The sequence below is a fragment of the Haliotis asinina genome, chromosome 3, assembly GCF_037392515.1.
Source record: "Haliotis asinina isolate JCU_RB_2024 chromosome 3, JCU_Hal_asi_v2, whole genome shotgun sequence".
NCBI lineage: Eukaryota > Metazoa > Mollusca > Gastropoda > Lepetellida > Haliotidae > Haliotis > Haliotis asinina.
The window spans coordinates 85,106,468-85,127,269 of record NC_090282.1 but is presented as its reverse complement, the minus strand read 5'-3'; the positions used below and the strand labels follow the sequence as shown (position 1 = coordinate 85,127,269).

At 41.0% G+C, this 20,802-nt stretch overlaps 1 protein-coding gene across 1 annotated transcript; it reads right to left on the bottom strand.

The window, feature by feature from the left end:
- Positions 1-363: 363 nt before the first annotated feature.
- On the bottom strand, positions 364-17,305 carry LOC137278646 (uncharacterized). The gene is made up of 22 exons (XM_067811143.1): positions 17,028-17,305; positions 14,521-14,683; positions 14,017-14,159; positions 13,713-13,833; positions 13,442-13,584; positions 12,985-13,132; positions 12,451-12,584; positions 11,679-11,802; positions 11,153-11,283; positions 10,531-10,660; positions 10,212-10,351; positions 7,707-7,860; positions 7,259-7,460; positions 6,679-6,815; positions 5,939-6,166; positions 5,423-5,646; positions 4,691-4,922; positions 4,031-4,304; positions 3,544-3,803; positions 3,102-3,339; positions 2,444-2,547; positions 364-2,044 (listed from the first exon to the last, which is right to left on the bottom strand). Exons 1-22 carry the CDS (start codon positions 17,264-17,266, stop codon positions 1,217-1,219), a joined length of 4,497 nt encoding a protein of 1,498 aa, XP_067667244.1. The 5' UTR covers positions 17,267-17,305; the 3' UTR covers positions 364-1,216.
- Between the last annotated feature and the right edge of the window lie 3,497 nt (positions 17,306-20,802).

Here is a 20,802-nt window from a genome sequence, read left to right as displayed (position 1 = left end):
CCAGACATCATCTTTGACAGGGCACACCAGTGTCATGTGCCGTGATCAACAACAATCAACGACAAGTAACGGCCAAACAGCACCCGCTGTGACGAACAAATAACTCAGTCGCCTCTGACGGAAATAACCATGGCCACTGACTCGATGCTAGTCACCCATCGTCATGAGTGAGTGAGTCAGTGGGTGGGTGAGTGAGCGGGTTGTGATCGAGTGTGAGGTTGAGCTAGTAGGTGAGAGTGAGTGAGTGAACAAGGTACATGGACTTGATTATCATTATAGTCAGTTTGCAGTGAAAACGTACCGACGAATTTCACTTTATGCATGGGTCTCAATTCTAGACCGTAGAATAATGTATGGATGTCAAACAAATAACATCTGTTTATTTTTTATCAGAACAGGCAATTACAAAAGCTGATGTGTATATAAAAAATATGACATCAATGAAAATATAGGCTGTGTAATCTTCGCAACAGTAAAAACACGTAGATCTCAGTCAACTTATTGGTTGATCGGCATTCTAGAAGATGGTGACTAAGAAATGAAACATACAACTTTATGGATGACAACGTCATATTTATTGCATATAACGAAGTTCCGCTGTAGGGTCTTACATCGTTAACAGTCTAGTAAGACGTTGTCACCCCTAACGTAGCATGTTCCATCTCAGTTAGCCCCGCGTATAACAGACTCCTCCATACTAGGCGATTTACAAATCAATAACATTTGTCAGCCGTAGTCATTCAAGCATACTGTACATCCATCTTCACTTGCCAGCATCGCTGGAAAAGGCGAGCTGATATACGGCGTGTCGTGGCGTGTCCCCCAGTTTTTACTGGGTTTGCAAACTAGAATACGCTAGCATCATTGCTCCTTCTTGGACCACGGGGCCCACTAAAACGGTAAACATCCAAGCTCAGGGTTACTTCGGGCTTTGGCCCCACCATAAACCACAACGATGTGTTATGAATGGAAGTCTCTTCAGAACGTAACCATCTGTAAAGTACATTTCTACATAAGCTCAGCTGAACAGAGCAACACTATTGTAAAATACCTTCATGCCTAATGCGTATGGTGCTTTATGCGCAGATATAAGTTGTTTCCTCACCGTTCTTGTAAACAGGAACATAAGTAGTAATCACTGACATAAGAAAAGACAGCTACGCCATAATGTCAAACGATATCACAGTTTGCTCTAGAACGCAGTTCAATAAGTCATCTACAAAATCAAGCACGACTTTGATGTATTGGTGTGAGGTTGAGCAGTTGGGTGATGCCATTGTGGAGGTTGGGTATCCTGCCGATGTTGCTGCGGTTGAGGCTGATACTGCTGTTGTTGCGGTGGGTATTGTTGATGTGCTTGCTGATGCCAGTTTGTCTGTTGTTGTGGAGGCTGGGGTTGTGCAGGCTGGTGTTGTGGAGGCTGTTGCGGGGGCTGTTGAAAAGACGATTGACGATAATGATGTTGGAATTCTTCTATTTGCTCAGTATCTTTGTCTTGCTCCTCCGTGAGCAGGGGTGATGGTGGTGGTGTGTCCTCCTTATTGTCGGTGAACCCTTCTGCAGAAGGGATCAGCTCCTCCTGTGCCTCCCCCTTACATAACGTTATGATATCCGGCACATATTGGTCCAGTTTAGTCAACAGTTCATCAAATTTCTCTCCATCCCATCTTTCCTGTACAGTTTCATCCTTCCCAAAGTTGATGTACAAAAGCTGAGTGAACACCATGCTCATCGGACCTAATGGTGGCCATGTTATCTTCTCCAGCAACAGAGGCACTATTGGTATCTTGAGGGCATCAGCAAGACTCACTTCCCTCCGACAGTTGGCCGACAGAGAATACTTCGTGGTGACACATGAGAGAACGACCTTTGCCCCTCTCACACCCTTGTCAATTTTGTCATAGAGGGAGTCCCCACCTCCCATTTGGTAGATGTCCATCCAGACGGTGAAGCCCATCTCAGTCAGGCGCTTGTACATGAGTTGAATCTGCTTCTGTTTTCCCCACTGGTAGGAGATGAACACATCAGGAGACGCTGCCCCATGCTGTAAGAAAAGGACACAATGCTACTCACTAAGGAAAGGACATTGATATCGTAACAGACAGGAATGCGTGATTAAGAGACAAGTGTGCAATATGTTTCAATGCTGAAACTAACCGCCGTTCTCACAACGAAGACGACCCTGGTCAATATTGCATTGTGACGTAAGATCTGAAACTGTACGTTAACTGACGAACCAATAATAATGATGTAATAAATATATGTATAATACACTATATTCAACACCTCATCTATGTATCAACTTGCTGCATCATTTTTATTATGGCCTATGTGCAAAAGTGCTCTTGTATGTCGCTCTGATACCCCAAACAGTAACATCTACCAAACACAATAGCGCATGACGTATCTCGCACACGATCCTTTGATGGTTTAGTTAACATACCTCGACCTCCTCCTGCTTCTGCTGATTGGCAGGAGTCATCGTCTTCACGTCCTTCTTGTCTATCTTGACGACTTCAGCAACAGGGCACCACCAGTTCTTGTATTCTGTGTGCAAAACAGTATGCAAAAGGCGTACATTTTAGATAAGATGAGGCAGGTGAATTATTGTTCAGATATGTACCATTTTGCTTTATAGTATAAACAGCAGATGACAACCAGTGTGGCCACCCAGGAATGTTTCAGCTATATGACGGTCTGTAAATAATAGACTCTGAACCAAACAATCCAGTGATTAACAACATAAGCACCGATTTATGCAAATTTAACACGAAAACCAAGTCAGCGAACCTGAAGTTCCGATCCCGTTAGTCGTCTCTTTCGACAAGCATGGGATGTTGAAGACCAACATAAACTTGAATCTTCACTAGTGCCACTTTGATTTATTGCCACTTAGCTGCTATTTGATGATATGCATTTACACAACATTTCGTGGACACTATATGACTGGACTATATGACGTGAAAACTTTATGCACGCCCTGCCATCATTCACTGACCAATGCCATATTACTCATACCTTCATATCTATAGAAATAACACCGCTACATCCATCAACTCTCTTCGGGAAGTGCGTATTGCATTGCACTAAGTTCATCTTACCTTTTCCCACCTTCTGTTCATCCGGCTTGACGTTGTTGTAGTTGACCTGCATCAGGAGTTCCTGGAACTTGGCTGCTGACCAGTACCTGTTGTCACCAATCTCCTCCCCAGGTCGGGTGAAGAATCGGATGAACAGATACTCACTGAAGATTGGCCCCATTGAGCCCGATGGAGGCCATGACAGTTTCTCCATCAACAGGGGGATGATGGGCTTACCCAGGCCTACCGAAAGGTTCACCTTCATGCAAGACAAATATAAAACGCAATGTACATCACTGATCACAATTACGTTCAAGACATCACCAGTAGGTGACATGGTCACAGCAGTTGATATAATCAACCATACCCTCCGATAATTGAATTTCCACATATTCAAGTTTGGATATTTCAAACTATGAAAAGGAAATACATTTGTATGAATTGGACTTAACCGGACAAATACCTCCCGATTACAGTTTGGAGACTTGGCATATTTCTCAGTGACACAACAGATGACGAGTTTGGCTGCCCTGATTCCCTGGTCAATCTTCTCGAACAACTTATCTCCACCTCCCATCTGACCAATGTCCATCCAGCACGTGAAGCCCGCCTTCTCCAGGTGCTGCTTCAGAAGTTTCACCTCGTTCTGGATTCCCCACTGGTAGCTGATGAACACCTCTGGAGGCTTCGGGTACTCGAACTCTTCATCCTCCACTACAGCCTCTGAGGAACGCCATATGGTCTTAATAGTAAATGACAAATCTTCGATTCAATTAAACAAATGAACTTGCACTCTGATGAAAAATAATAACAGATGTCATGAAAGGAAATATTTCGGTGAACACAAACAACACATGATTCTCTCCTTTGGCATTAAATGGTATGATTGCTAAGAATCGGCAACCAAGTTAGAAAGTGATGTAACATATGTGATAGCGTGCATTGTTTACCTGTCATCTTCATTGCGTTCTCCACAATGACAGCAGCGTCCAACCTGTCCATCTCTTGTAGTGCTGTCAGCACAGCATATGTGGCTTCCCTCGTCTTCCGAGTGGCGTACCATTCATTCAGCATGGCCATACATGGGTCGTGCATCTGAGCCCAGCTCCTGATGTCATCATTGGTGTAGCCAAGACGCAAAGAGAGAAGTGTCCAATCCAGAAGGTCTTCGGGGTTCAGGAGTTTGGCCACGTCTCGTGCCCAGAAGGGAGCATGACTCAGCGTCTGTAGGAAAAATAAAAATTATGCTTTAGATGGATCATCAATGGTTCGAATGGAGCATTAAATTAAAGGCAACTGTGCAAGCCGTTTAATAATGCTCACTGAGCGTCAACGTTTTAACTCTCGAGGACTCCCCACCACTTACTGAATTGTCATTATTGTTTTGCTAAAAGCTCTATGACGTCATGCCAACGTATTTTCGTCAATGACAGAAAGTCATATCAAACATTCTCCATAACGGTTATATATGGAGTTGTTGAAACAACATAGAGCTTATGTCTGTCACCTTTACCAGACAATATATCATTGATGTGCTCTATGATACAGTGTGATAACACTGGTCATGTACTTGTTTGCGTAAGTACACTACGACCCCACAACAGACCAACCTTTCCGTCTAGCTCATCCACTTTAGCCTTGGTCTCATCCACTGTCTTCTCAAGTTTGACCACCTTCTTCCCCTGTTTCTTCACATCAACTTTGACACCATCCAGCTCCTCCCGCTGTTCACCCACCTCCTTGCTGAGCAGCACGAGGCCCACCTCAGTCCTGGTCACTCGTGTGTCCAGTTCCTCAACATCTTCCTTTACATCCTTGATCTCCTCAGCCAGGGACTCAAGACTGCAGGTATTAGAGTAAATATACTTTTCAAGACCTTGATCTCAGGTAACTGAACAAAGGTTATTCATCGTTAAAGTTCAAATGGCTATGGTCTTTTATTTCTTCCTAAAATGTGATATCGTTAATGTTTACTGAAACATATTTATAGATATTTTAGTATCCACCGGCAAAACAATGTGTGTATCTTAAGGACCAATTATAAAGCCACGGTAATCTAGATCGAAAGCCATAGAATATTAATTGTAAAGTATTGATGTATTCTAAAAGACACCTGCAAATTAAATGGTCTACCAGAATATGAAGAAAATGCTCACATGTTATTTTTAATGAACAAAACACGAAATCATTGTTGGTAATTTATTTAGACTGCAACGATTTGATACTACAACTAGATCGAATAACTCAAAGCCAGTTTCTACCAATACAGTAGATAAAGGCCCTTACAAACCATGAGATGATAAACTGTAACTGAGTTCTGGACAGTATCAAACTATTCTCACCTTCTGCCTTCCAGGACATCCAAGATGAAGTTACACTGATCCTTTGTTGTTTGCGTGTTAGATCTCTTCCTCAAGTCCTCTATGACCGGTTTACGACTCTCCAGCAATGGTCTATACACACCTCCTATAGCCCGCATCTCACTCAGGCAACTCAGTGTAGCAAACTGATCTTCTGGACCTCGAATGTGCTTCTCAAGGTATGCCATCACGTCATCTGCCAGAGTCTGTGTTTCATATCAATATGTTCATGTACAATAAACGCTACACCAAGATCCATAAGGTTCTAATACGTCGTGTTTATCCTTTTCCTAAATTTGCCACAGAACACGTTGCAGCTTAACAGCTGAAGTACAAAACAATAATAAAATACAGTCCAAACCTTTGGTGGGTGGCAGTCAAATTAGCATGTAAATTAACGATAATCCATATACAGTGACAATTTAAGAAAGAACACTGGAAATTTGAACAGGTTATTTCGTTTATAGCTTTTATCTGGACAACACATTAGTGCGGTACCTCATCTTTGCTCCAAAGTGCTACGTTCTTGAGGATCTCAACTAGCTGGACTATAGCACCGTATTGTGTGTTGACGTCATTAGTCAATAGGGTCCTCAGGTGGGGGAGGAAGATCTGGGGCTTCTTCTTTGATAGTGGGTTCAAGATCATGAGATACGAAATGTGTATTTTTTCATCGCCATGGAACATCTCCTCAATCAACTTCCCTATCATGTCATCAGTGAACAACTGAAAGTGGTAAGTATGTCTTCCTGAAGAACAATGGTAGTCAGATATATCTCGTTTTCTTCGATACAGCCTCTTGCTTTTGTATTGTTCGAATAACCTCTCTTTGATAATTCATCGCGCGCCCTTGGTATCCTCAAAGCCCCAGTAAAACCTAAATATGTTTCTATATATATTTTGAGACATATATATTTTGTCACTGCGTGTGTTTGTGACGCTGTCAATTGTAGGGCTGGATATTCTTACTCTTTCGCTAACCACAGGTATCATCAATGTGTGATATCAATAAACACACGTCCTACGATAGATGGAATAGCATAGTGTCTTAAGACTTTTGATTTTCCAGTGGCATCAAATGGTCCGAGTTCCTTTCAGATATTTAGTTGCCCCAGCTCCTGTTTTCTTATAAACCTGTGTTCTGGCAAATTGTTCTAAAACATATTTGTTATGTAGTTACAGTAATTATTGACCAGACTAAGCATTACTGAGCGAGTCGTTGTTTCAGACGAACTTACATTCGGTTGCTTTTTGGCAATCTCCGGGAACCAGTGTATCACGTGATGTCGGTGCGTGGTGTCCACCAGCTCCAACAGGGTCTGGAACTGTACTTCCGTCAGCCTGGGGTAGTAGGAGTAGATTGTTCCTAGAGAATCTGCAACATAACATTGGGAGGATTATACAAAGGTACCTTAACTAAACAACCTGACAGTCCCCCATTATCTGTCAGGGCCAGTTTGTAATGTTGTGTATGTTGGACTTGGTGGTTTGTATGTGTCAATACCAGTCACATTCTGTCATCATGGACAGACATACAACGTTTCATTTCAGTTATGGCTGTAGTAATCTTTCAAAATATACGCTTGCCATAAAAGGTGACTGTGCCTGATGTAAGAGGCGACTAACGGGATCGGATGGTCAGACTCGCTGACTTGGCTGGCACACGTCATCGGTTACCAGTTGCGCAGATAGATGCTAATGCTGTTGATCATTGGATTGTCTGGTCCAGACTCGATTATTTACAGACCGCCGCCATATAACTGGAATAATGTTGAGTGCGGCGTAAAAGTAAACTAAACTCGCTCACTCAAAACATACACAGTAGAGGTAAGTTTTCTGTCTGAAGGTACGCCTCCATGATTTCCGGAAAGAATGTTGCCATGACCCTTGCCCCATTTGCTGTGAGTGTGGATATTTGACTCGTGGCGATGTCTATGACCTCTTCAAACTCGTGATACAGCAAGCTGACAATCTCCCTCACCACCAGTATTGCTCGCTGCACTTTCTCCTGGTCGTCCAGCTGTTAAGTGGTGAAAATAAGAGAGGAAATGTGAGACCTAGAGTTCACTGCTAACCAGGTTAACACAGTGTATCAACTTCATATCGAGCTTGTCTTTAATGATTGTCGTAAATGATTAAATGATTAAATACACCGCAATGTGAAGACAATAAACACATACCATAATAGATGTAGTTCTTCGGGCACCAAAGTAACACAAGGCCAGGCAGGCCATTTCATATTGTACTCTCGTTTTGGGACACTTACCAGCGTGAGAAAAGTTGAACCCACGGAATAGTACAGCCTGTAGAAAACTGTGCACGGGCTGTTGGATTCCTCCTCAATGAAGTTTCCCTTCATGGCTGTCTTTACGAAGTAAGTGAGGGCATTAAAATCGGTTTCGTTCATGGATTTGGACTCTCTGCAAGACAATCGAACATTGAGAAGGGAATATATTGCTGATGTGGCAGATTGTGCCATTTGCTTTGGTATTTTGTCTATAAGTAAGATTCCTATCATTTATTAGTACATTAAATTGCTTCGCGTCAATTGGTCCTTTTGTTAAAGCATTCTGTCAGTGCAAGGCTGACACGTGATTATCTAGTTGGTGGACATGTGTGCGTCTGTGTCTGTCAGTCTGTCTGTCAGTGTTAGATTGACGTGTCAGCGCACCTGTGCCAGTATACAAAGAGGCATAACTAACGCATATAAGGAAGACCTATTAGCAATACCTGTCCTTGACCAGCCAGCTGACATCATTCCTACCATTTGGTTTCTATGTATGTGAACGTTTGTGCTCATAATAAATATTCATATTCAATATGTCATCTATATACGTTAAAAAAGTAGGGGAATCTTCATTTTTTTTTATTTACGATTAAAAATATAGAGGAGATTTATCGGAGTCAATCAATGTTGATATGATATTATTGAATGTTCTGAGAGTCCATCACCATTTGCGCGTCTTTACAACCATAGTTATTTGGAATATGGTCGCTTTTGAAACATGATTGGTTTATGGCATGTAATTTGCATTTATACTATTTTCATTTTAAAACAAACGACTAGAAACAAATACTAACAAATATGCGATGCAAGATACGTGTCAAAATTGATGTTCTAAGTGATTTCTCAACCTTCATAAACAAACGTCAAAATCAAGAAGACGCCATGTACGTGTATGGGGGTACTGCTTTATGCACGTGCATTTCATGCGTTATGTTTAGGGATGGTAATAGAGGGTGGTGCGTTCATAAGATGTCTGTCCTTGAGACCTTTGTTTATACACTTCCTATCTAAACTGAAAGTTCACTATCCACTTCTGGTTTAAGAGTATATATTAACAGTATCCCCAAGGAACATAAGGTTCCATGTAATATTACAAGTTGTAAAAGCATTTTACAGAAATTATTTAATACATGAACATGATAAAATAGATGTTTTGAGTCAACACTTCATCATTTGTGTCAACATGTAGTCAGACAGACACACAGATTTATTTCTGTAGTTCTAGTCCAAGGCCCGTAATACAAAATGTAGGCACACCGGTACATCATGTTGTACATGCTTGAGTGTAGTAAATACCGGATAAAACATTATGATGTTTGTCAACAAATGGTGTAACAAAGATTTAGTCTAGTAGAGTAATCAAGATTGCGTTTTACTAGTATGCAGGAAGGGAGGCAATTTTAACACTGTGTCAGATCCTCATGACACATCATCTGCAACACAAGGGAATTCATTTGAAATAAAGATACCATTACCACCATTGCTACAAGGCATTTGAGTTAACTGACTTATGAAGATTACAAAAAGCAGCGGACTCAAGATACAACCTTGACGGGTACCGATATTACATTTAAAATGCCTGGATAGACATGACCTGTCCTAACACAAGCAGATAAATGTGATTACATAGAGACAATTAGAAAAAGAATTTTCCCTTTGATTCCCATGTTAGTTAAACTTTTAAACAATACTTCATGATCAGCACTATCAAACGCTTTTCTAAAGTCTACGAAAATACAGTACATTCTACTGCCTCTGTTGATAAACATCTTTGCAAAGTCGCTTGTAAACAAATATTTGGTCCACCGTAAGAGTAATTTGACCTAAAACCAGCCTGGGTTTCAGACAGGACAGAGTCTTTAGCACGCCAATGTTGGAGTCTGTACTCCAGAATGAATCCCTCTATAGTTGTCAGTCACATGGATACCGTCAGATTTACGAATGAAACAGATTATACTGGTGCCCCACTGTTGTTGTTGTTCCATTATTGCGCAAAGAGTTGAATACTCTGGTTAGGATACATGTTAAATAGCTTTTAGTTGCTATAAGTAATTTACTTTGCTAGCCACCTGTTCCTTTAGACTTATTGAGTTTACGATCATTTAACCTCAGAATGACTTCCTCCTCTGATAAGGGTCTGTTAGTGCAACTACTAGGGTTCAACTCTGCATTACCAACAGGATATAATCTCGAATAGTGAAGAGTAATGTTGTGCATGAAGACCATATACATCAGAATTAAATCATTCCCTAAGCTATGGGAAGTTTTTAGGTCCCTAGATACGTGACAGGTTGACATGTTGCACACGTTCATCTTTGATAAACACAGTCACATCGCCACTGTATCGGCCCGATTTATACTGTTTGGGTAGAACACTGCTGTAGGTGTGGTAAGGGCACAAGTAATCAGAGCAGTCCGAAGACTGACATGTAGTTGTCGGTCAGGACATTGTGGGTATGCCACTTCCTGAGTGAATCTACTTACAATGCTTCCATTCCTTTACTTGCCAGTTTGACGACAACCTTGCCGGGGTAGCGGGCCCCGCTGTCGTCCCAGGGGTAGTTGCCGTCAGTCAGGAACAGCCGCAGGCTGGCGAAGGTCGACATAATCAGATCCTTGTCTTTCTGAAAACATCCACGTTATGGTCAAATGGATTTGAGTCATATAACACAACACAACAACATTTTCCGCATGATAAATGCCGTTTACGGAGACACGAAACACATTTGAATGTCATGTAACCAGTAATATGGAGTTAGTGTTATTAGGAACTGTTGAGTACCTATATTGTCATGTGACCTACCTTCCCACTGAAAGTCACCGAGCTAGCTACTTCGTCTGCAGTTTCAAACAGTCTTGCCTCTCTCCTTTCGAGTATCTTCAGACAAAACTCCACCATTTTACCGACCACCTTATGAATTACGCGATCCCGCCTGGAATGGGAGGATCGGCATATGTGTACTTGTCATATGTGTGTATGTTCAAGGATTGGCATATATGTACTTGTCATATGTGTGCATGTTCAAGGATCGGCATATGTGTATTTGCCATATGTGTGTAAGTTCCGTCAATGGATGCTGAAAATGTTTGTTGGAGTATATTAACAAAGGACTCGGAAAGTGAGGATACCTATAGACACGGTTGTGCACGGACTGGCTTCGCCCAAATCATAGCAAAGTTGGTCTAAGTGAAGGAACGTTATTCCCCCAAACCTCTCCCCGAGCTCGCTTTTACTATTAAACATTTTTGGCGATGTGTTACACTTACTGGTGACACTCAAGTGTACTCCCTCGCGTTGTCTTTCAAGAATCTGTGAGAAATACTAATTCTCTATTACCTTTCCTTAATACCTACGTTTAGTGTTCTGGTTAAAATCTGACAAAATAATCTGAATAAAACGTGGGATGTACGAATAATAGTCTCACTTTATTTGCTCAACGGATTTTCTGGCAAAGGCTTTATAGAACCCCGCGAACTCCTCGCTCTCTGACTTCCCTCCAAACACTCTAACTTGCATCAGTAGATCCAGAATCTCGCTGGCGTCATCTATATGGTCCTGAAAGTTGGATACGGATGGTCATGCTGCTCAGTTCTGACCTCTGTGGCTCAGCATTGCTCATCATATCTTTTCGTTTTATCATGTTACATATATTCAGACTCGTCAAATGAGTAACGTGGATGGGCGTGACGCAACAGGGTTGTTGGCCTTGGGCAAACAAGGAATCGATGTTCCTGGAATTACCACTGAATGCAAGTTTCATTCTAATATAATCATTGATTACCTAACACCCTACATCTAGTGAGACATTAGAAATACTAAAACACTAAAACACAATATCCCAGCCCATAAACTCACCATCTCTTTTCTTATTAAAGATGGAATATTTTTTCTTTGTATATACGTTTATGACACCGTACGAACTGAAACCTCTAGGGTCAAGGTTTTGTTACCTTCCATTTCAAGAACTTCTCATTTTCCTGTACTGCATATTTGGCCGCCTTGGCCGCCATCGGTTGATGGATCCTCAGACACGCCTTGATCAAGTTAAACATCAGCTGACAGTGTTCGGGGCTCCTACAACAGACATCAGCTGACAGTGTTCAGGGCTCCTACAACAAACGTCAACTGGCAGTGTTCAGGGCTCCTACAACAAATATCAACTGGCAGTGTTCAGGGCTCCTACAACAAATATCAACTGGCAGTGTTCAGGGCTCCTACAACAAATATCAACTGCCCGAGTTCAGGGCTCCTACAACAAATGTCAACTGAAGTGTTCAGGACTCCTGCAACAAACATCAGCTGAGAGCGTTCGGGGCTCCTACAACAAACGTCAACTGGAAGTGTTCAGGGCTCTTACAAAACACATCAGCTGACAGTGTTCAGGAATCCTACAACAGTATCAGGTAAAAGTTCGTCGTGATGTCGCGGTCTGATAAGACATTCACGATTCGGTCCACTTACCATTGTTTCAAGTACACGATTCAGCAGGTCAATAACAGTTCGCCTCTATGGCACATTTGACAAACTGTTCGTAGAGGCCTTAGCCACTGTATAAATCAAACACACTGGGCAAAGGAAACGGACGATTTCACCACATGGATATGCTATCACCATGAGAACATGAGCCTGGAGACATTCCCTCATGAAATAATATAGTGACGCCAATTCAGTACCGCCCTGTGAGTCGGGACTATGTCGTTGGGTACTACATCGGTAACGTACTTGTTCATGGCTTTCTTCAGAACATGATACACAGCTTCATCAGCGAACGCCATCCTCATCAGGGTGTGGTCCTCCAGGTTGGTGAGAAACACAGTCAGCTTCCTCGTCATCACAGTGAACAGCTGCGTGTTGTCCTAATACAGAAGACAATGGCTTGTTGACCTTCCACACAACTATTTCAAATAAAATGTGTCAAAAGAAGAATACAAATATAAAATATATTACATGGGATGCCAGCAATCACAACCGACCAACCTCATACATGAGGGTGGGGTTTCATTTGTTAGTGCTTCTTTCTAGCCGGTGTTTTTTTTTTCTCTCTCTTTTTCTTTTTTTCCTGTTTTTTTTATTTGAACATTGATATGATTATAAGGGACTCAAAACATTTCTTATTTTCATATTAACGTTGATTGACTCCAATATATCGCCCGGTTTTTTTTCAATCGTAATTGAAAATGAAGTACTCTTACATTTTCCTAATGCTATATATGACTCTAGACTCAGTGTTGACAATTACCGCTTTACAAACAATACCTTAATGGAAGGGCTGTCTTTGGCACTGCAGAACAAAAACCCTACAGCCGTTACTATCGGATGGATAGGACTGCCTGCTTTCTTGTCGCATATTACAGTCAGGAAGTCCAGGACCTCGACATAAACCTTGTGAAACAGGTCCGCTTGTCTGAAACATGGGAGAGGTAAGGCATATATTAGTTTGACGAACAAGGACAGTCTCCTTGGTGAAAACATCGCAACGATATTATTTGATAATTAAATGTGTACTATTTGTTTTGTTATTTTCCGTGACGGCAGTTATCTGAACGATTTTTGTTGTCTAAAATTTGCATATCTTCAGATATGTCAGTTAAAATTGACAGTTAATACTTAGACGCTTTGCAGGACAGATGCCACTATTAGTGAAACTGACATCAAGAATCGATCAACAATATCTGTTGAAATATGGCGAAACATCTTCTACCGGTATACTCACTTTATGGCCGTAAAGAGCTTCTTCACAACATCGGTGACAGTCTTCACGTCCTTCTGCGAGGTCTCGGTGCTGAGGTTCAGACTGCAGATGACGGTCTCCAGTCGTTTCAGGAAATGTTTGATCAGTTCAGGATCATCCAGGTTCTGTGGAAATGATTGTAGATATTCCTATGTGCTTTTGATATGTATCATTTCCTTGTTTGTCCATATCCTATATTAGTGTGATTTAGATGATGCATGCGCTAAATTATTTATTGAAGAAAATGTCACACCTCAAACACATTTTTGTTGAGATGTAGGACTCTTATTCCCCTAGGCCGCGACAGTTTGGACAACTCCGTGTAAATGTACAGCTCTATGAACTCGGCCTGAGCTTCTTTGAAAGCTTCATTTCTGAAATTAGGAACATGAACTTCAATAGTTACTGAACATGAACGTGGCATTGACCTTCTTGCTTGAATTATGAATATGAATTTTTGCTGCAAAAGTATGAGTTTTGTTATAATTTCTATCAGGACAGCAATTGATTGAGCATTAGCATGAAGTTAAAACTGTAGAATTTTTAATGATTCTTGCCTGAATCTGTCATCGCCAACAAGGCATCTCACAGCTGAATCAAAGGTGATGTCGAACCTCTCCCTGTCAGGCCCAGGCTCCCGGCTCCTGAACTCTCTCATCAGGAACCGTATGTGACTCTTAAGTTTGTCTCCGCAGAGATCCTGAAACAATGGCACGTATAAAACGCATTTTTAATTAACATGCCTGAATGTACTTCTCACTCATCTGCCCCTGATGAAGATGTATCAATCCTTGCAGGATGTAATGAAATGAAGGCATTGAAACTGATGTTCTCCTGTGCAGTATGACTCGAGATTGGCGATAAGAGACGTACACGATACTTGTATCCAACTGCAAGAGCTTACCCTTGCCAAACCCATGTCTTCCTATATCAATGTTCATTTATACGCTACCTATTTATTCGAACCTGGGTAGTCGGCGTTAACAATAAAAACACTATCTACTTAGTCCAGACTGGAAGTCTGTAGAAGGGTTCGGAATATCTGTATAGTGTTTACACACATGATAATATTTACGAAATTCGAAGTGCCTCCCAGAAAACATCTCCATCCACAGTTCCATGTGAGTCGTCCCCGGCCCCTGCTGGATCAGGTCGTGCAGGAAGTCAAAGCAGAAGTCGTGGATGCGGGACAAGGATGTTATTTTCTCTGTCTCCTGCAACTTTCTGCAAATGTATTTTCGGTTTGAACTATAGGTACCTATTGCGCTCTTGTTCATGTGAAATAACAGTTGTAAGTAGCGAGTGAGGTATATGTGACAAAGTCCATAGTAAACCAACAATCACTGCATCCTACCTCTGCAACGGAACACAGTTATAGTATTCCCAGAAATTATTGAGAATCATGTTGCGTCATATAACTCAATACGTTTATTAACTTCTGGCGTTTTACTTACATAAACTTGTTAAAACATCATCCTTTTACAGTCTCAGTCTTGTTTTAGTACTTTGTTAGAGCTCCTCGCTCAGCAATGCATGCATGAATACGCCGAGGCACACTACCCAAAGTTTGTAGGTAATCGTGTGACAGGGTATCCCAATATTGGACCACCTCGGCCTTCATATCTTCAATATTTCTCAGTCCCTTTTGGTTTATTCTGTCCTTCATGACTCCCCACACATTCTCAATTGGGTTTAGGTCTGGGCTGTAACTGGGCCAGTCTAAAACTTGAACATTTTCGCCCGACAACCACTGTTTTGTGTAGCGCGCAGTGTGTTTTGGGTCATTATCATGCTGGAAAATCCAATCATCTTCATACAATGTTTGTGCTGTCGGAAGAAGGTGACCATTTAGAATGTCAACGTATCTTTCTTTTGTCAAGTTTCCCGTGAAAACACACAATGGCGTCACTCCGCGAGCCGATATGCCACCCCACATGTGAAACTTTGGGCTATGTTTTGGTCGCTGGTAGATAGGTTTGACAGTATCTTTGGTCCAAATTTTCACACAATTAGGGAAAAGCCAAACAGAACTTTCATCCGAAAAGAAAACATTATCCCAATCTTGATTTTCATGAGCCCGACACCAGTTTAAACGTTTTTCCTTTTGTGCATCTTTCATCAACGGCGAGGGAATTCCACGTTTTTTCACCCAATTAAGTCTCTGTAATTCCTGCCTAACTGTTTCATTGCATACCTGAGGACTTCCTCTGCTAATCATTTCATTTCTGATGTTCTCAACACTATTCAGTTTGCCCCTACTCACAATCTGCCCAAGTCTTAGGCGATCCACAACACTAAATTTCCTAGGCCGACCTGCCCCTGCTTTGTGCTCTATCCCGGTTCCTGTTTGAATATTCTTCAAAGTTCTGTATACTGTACACAGAGGAATACCATGTCTACAAGCTAACACTTTAGCATCAGCCTCACCCCTTTCAAAATCATCTAGAATGAGCTTTCTTTTCTCTCTTGCTGTAAATTCTGCCATGTCAACACAGGAAGCCGTCTGCTCAGACAAGGGAGATAACTCTTGACGTAATGAGCTGCCTTCTAAGCCTTCAAGAGTTGTCTCTCTTATTTAGTATGCTAAGTGCATAGTGAAAGCCCTTTTTCCAATCTTAGCATCATTAGAAAAAAAACAAAGATTTTCACAATAATTTCTGGGAACACTGTATGCATGGCTACTAGCGACACCTTACACTAAATGTGTCAGTTAGTTATATCGAATTGATGTGCCGAGATATTAGGAGACAAAAAAGGATAAACAGCATAGGGAAATTTTCTTTGTTTAACATTAGTCATAAATATTAACCATTTCAGTGCATTCCGTATATGGGAGCTAAAGTGACATTGACTACACCATTGCATGGAAGCCTTCGACAAACAATAATGGTGTTACATTACATTTGTGTGTATAGCCATTTCGTGAAACAGCTAAATCTGTCATTTGGTGAAAAGACTATGATGGTCAAAAATTTCGCAAAATGACTCAAATATTTGTTTAGTCATTTTACGAGATAACCGAAGCATATTGATCGTTGCTACACACAATAACAGAGTTATACTGACTGTTGTTACACACAGTGACTGAAGTATATTGATTGTTGTTATACACAATAACTGAGGTATACTGACTGTTGTTACACACAGTGACTGAAGTATATTGATCGTTGTTACACACAATAACTGAGGTATACTGACTGTTGTTACACACAGTGACTGAAGTATATTGACTGTTGTTACACACAATGACTAAGCGGCGGAGTCAGGTAGTGTCGTTTAGTTGTTTAGTCCAGTCATCTTTTATGACTTCTTGTCCTTTTCCTGATTGGCATGAAGGGTACTTAAAATAATTATCTTAGCAATCTTTTGCACTCTTTACATCTAATAGTGTGAATATTCAGCCACATGTACGTGGAAGATCTGTACAAACCGTACAATCTGTACAATACTTTGATACAGTTGAGTGTGGCTGAATCTGGTATGCGGCAATATGAAAGAAAACACGCAATCTCCTAGTTTCAGAATGCTGTGAAATGGTACATGCTGATGAAATAAGATCGACACTCACACTGACCAGCTCATCAGACTTTCCAGGACATCTTTGGCAAAGTAGCACTGGTCTGTGCTCTCCCCTGGGAAGTCCTTCCGACACACCCCCTTCCTAAGCAGCTTGAACGCCTCGAGTATATCATCCTCGCTCACTGCCGCCTCGTACTTGTCGGAGTTGAATCGTTGGTCTTTGCTGAAGTCTTCTCGCTGGTCGTGACCCGCAGTCATGAAGTTGTACCTCCGTACCAGGTGTTCCATAATCACTGTAAAGAGTGAGTGAGTGAGGGAGTTCTCAGACTGAATGTACTTGTCTTGTAGAGAATGTATCACGTTTTGACGTCACACGTTTACCTCTACAGATAATATGATCTGTGTTTTGTTTAAAGAGGTGATGCAGCAACCATAGTTTAAAACACATACTTACTAATGTGCATGTAGAAGCAGTAGAGCGTCTTGTAAAACAATATTACAATCTTCAGATAGTATATTACAGAGAGTGCACAGAGAGTGTATATTGCATGTTCACATTAGCGAGATGTTGCTGTACAGAGAGTGTATATTTCATGTTCTCATTACCGAGGTGTTGTGGTACAGAGAGTGCATATTACATGTTCACATTACCGAGGTGCTGCTGTACAGAGAGTGTATATTACATGTTCACATTACCGAGGTGCTGCTGTACAGAAAGTGTATATTTCATGTTCACATTACCGAGGTGTTGCGGTACAGAAAGTGTATATTACATGTTCACATTACCGAGGTGCTGCTGTACAGAAAGTGTATATTTCATGTTCACATTACCGAGGTGTTGCGGTACAGAGAGTGTATATTACATGTTCACATTACCGCGGTGCTGCTGTACAGAAATATATGTTACACGTCTATATTACCAAGGTCTACCAATATCTTTTGCTGTCACTCTACGAGGCTTCAAAGTCAGCGGTGAAATGTTTGAGTATTTCACGTGACTGATCAAGCGTTTCATGTGGCCTTGTGTCTACAGTATAGTTGTCACTCACTAATACATTGTAGAAATATTATGCACAAAAATCACCACACCAGTAAATCCTTGCTGCCCGATGGTGTGTACAATTTCTAAGAATTCGAATCATGACCAGACATTGGAAAGACTTCTGCATAAGCTGCAGGAACACCATGTAATGTTACTATATGTAGACACTGTAAATTGATCTGTACATGACATGAATACGTTTACCTGTGATTTCACGACATTCTAGCATCCAGCAATCAGAAAATTAAAACAGAGATGGATCATAGATGGCCAGTACTCCGCAGGTGTGACGAGACTTCAGGTGTGTATTCTGTACATTGTGTTGGTTCCCTCCTTTGTCGCAACACTTGGATCAATCCCTTGTACACCTGATACATGAGGGGTACCCATACAAGTACACAGCCACCAAGCCGGACTAAAGACAGACACGTGATTACTATCTGTAACATGCAACGGGAGACTGCTGCCATGGTTACATGTAAACACATTGTTCCAAGCCCGATTGGGTCTTGCTGATCAATGCGTGCACTCAACGCAATTACCTTGTAACTTATACTGAACATTCTTAACGAAGGCGGGAATAAGGGAGGGCGAATAAACGTTAAGGCAACTTTGTTACGACAGAGTGGAGCTCGACCTGTTCTGAAACATGCAACACACTGCTGAACAATGGTCACAGGTATGCAAGCCCTTTACTAACTTACTTCCATAACCACTTGACGTTACTCCCACACGTACTGCATATTCGCTCACGCTTTTCAATTCAAGGGGATATTGCGTTATTCCTGAGGATTTTGGGAAAATGGTAGAATTTTATCTGGAAATGAACTTTTCATTTTCTGTGGCCAATGTCCGATCAGATAACTCTCGCTAAGCCTGTGTGTTGCAGCACTGTAGCCACGGCTGTACAAACGAGGTGACCATGTCAAGCAGTGGTTGGGATAACACTTCAAATATGGTGATATATTTGAGGTGTTAACCTAATTTAAAAAGGAAAACAAACACTTTTCAGTAAGTGAGCATATGTAGAATCATGCATAGATGTACTGTGATCACGTAATGGATAGAATATCCTTGCATAACTGAAGTCCAGTACAATGTAACACAGTGTCTCGACGATGTTCTGGTGTAGTGTGTCCTGCTAGACGTGGTGCTGGTAAGTTCTTGTTCACGTAGATTTGTTAAGGTAACACTGTCACACTACACAGATTATACTTGATCACTATGAGATGGAGTATCTACCTTTGACCAGATAACACTGTTACACTACACAGATTACACTTGATCACTATGAGGTGGATTATCTACCTTTGACTAGATAACACTGTAACACTATACAGATTATACTTGATCACTATGAGGTGGATTATCTACCTTTGACCAGATAACACTGTAACACTACACAGATTATACTTGATCACTATGAGGTGGAGTATCTACCTTTGTCCAGATAGCACTGTTACACTACACAGATTATACTTGATCACTATGAGGTGGATTATCTACCTTTGTCCAGATAGCACTGTTACACTACACAGATTACACTTGATCACTATGAGGTGGATTATCTACCTTTGACTAGATAACACTGTAACACTATACAGATTATACTTGATCACTATGAGGTGGATTATCTACCTTTGACCAGATAACACTGTAACACTACACAGATTATACTTGATCACTATGAGGTGGATTATCTACCTTTGTCCAGATAGCACTGTTACACTACACAGATTATACTTGATCACTATGAGGTGGATTATCTACCTTTGTCCAGATAGCACTGTTACACTACACAGATTACACTTGATCACTATGAGGTGGATTATCTACCTTTGACTAGATAACACTGTAACACTATACAGATTATACTTGATCACTATGAGGTGGATTATCTACCTTTGACCAGATAACACTGTAACACTATACAGATTATACTTGGTCACTATGAGGTGGATTATCTACCTTTGACCAGCCAGATAGCACTGTTACACTACACGATTATACTTGATCACTATGAGGTGGATTATCTACCTTTGACCAGATAACACTGTAACACTATACAGATTATACTTGATAACCACGAGGTGGATTATCTACCTTTGTCCAGATAACACTGTTACACTGTACGGGCATACAGACCGACACATTTATTTCTGCAGTAATTTGCCATAGTGCAACCGTATAGTAAACATATCAGTATCAATACAATGAATGTGATTAATACAACATTGCAATATCAACTTTGCTTCCTTTCTTTCTTTATATGACAGAGGTGACGTCCAAGATGTGTTTTTGTCGATAAAGGCGTTAGCCCAATAAAATTATCAATACTGTGCTTATCAAGTGTACACAGAGGAAGACATTCTAGTCTTCATATCTCTCACACATTAACAGAACATAAAATTCATCCTCGACCAAATTTAAACCCTTACTGTGACAAGAGGAACAAATGCTATGAACATAACTGATATTATCGTCTATTAATTTGAGCCTTGGAGCCTTGTTTACAAATGATGTAAACACAACAATTTTCATTATGGCGAAGAGGATCACGTTTACAAAAAAAATATAATGTTTTACTCCAATTTATAGTCATGTCTGGATTATTATAAAATTGCTCCAGTACATTTATCTTCCTCTGTATCTGCACTGTTGTGTCAGATAAACACAGCACATTATCTGCGAACAGAATGGCTTCAAGACTGGAGACTTTCCTTGAAATAAAGACAATATTCCACCATTACTATGAAATATTTCACTGATTTATACTATTACA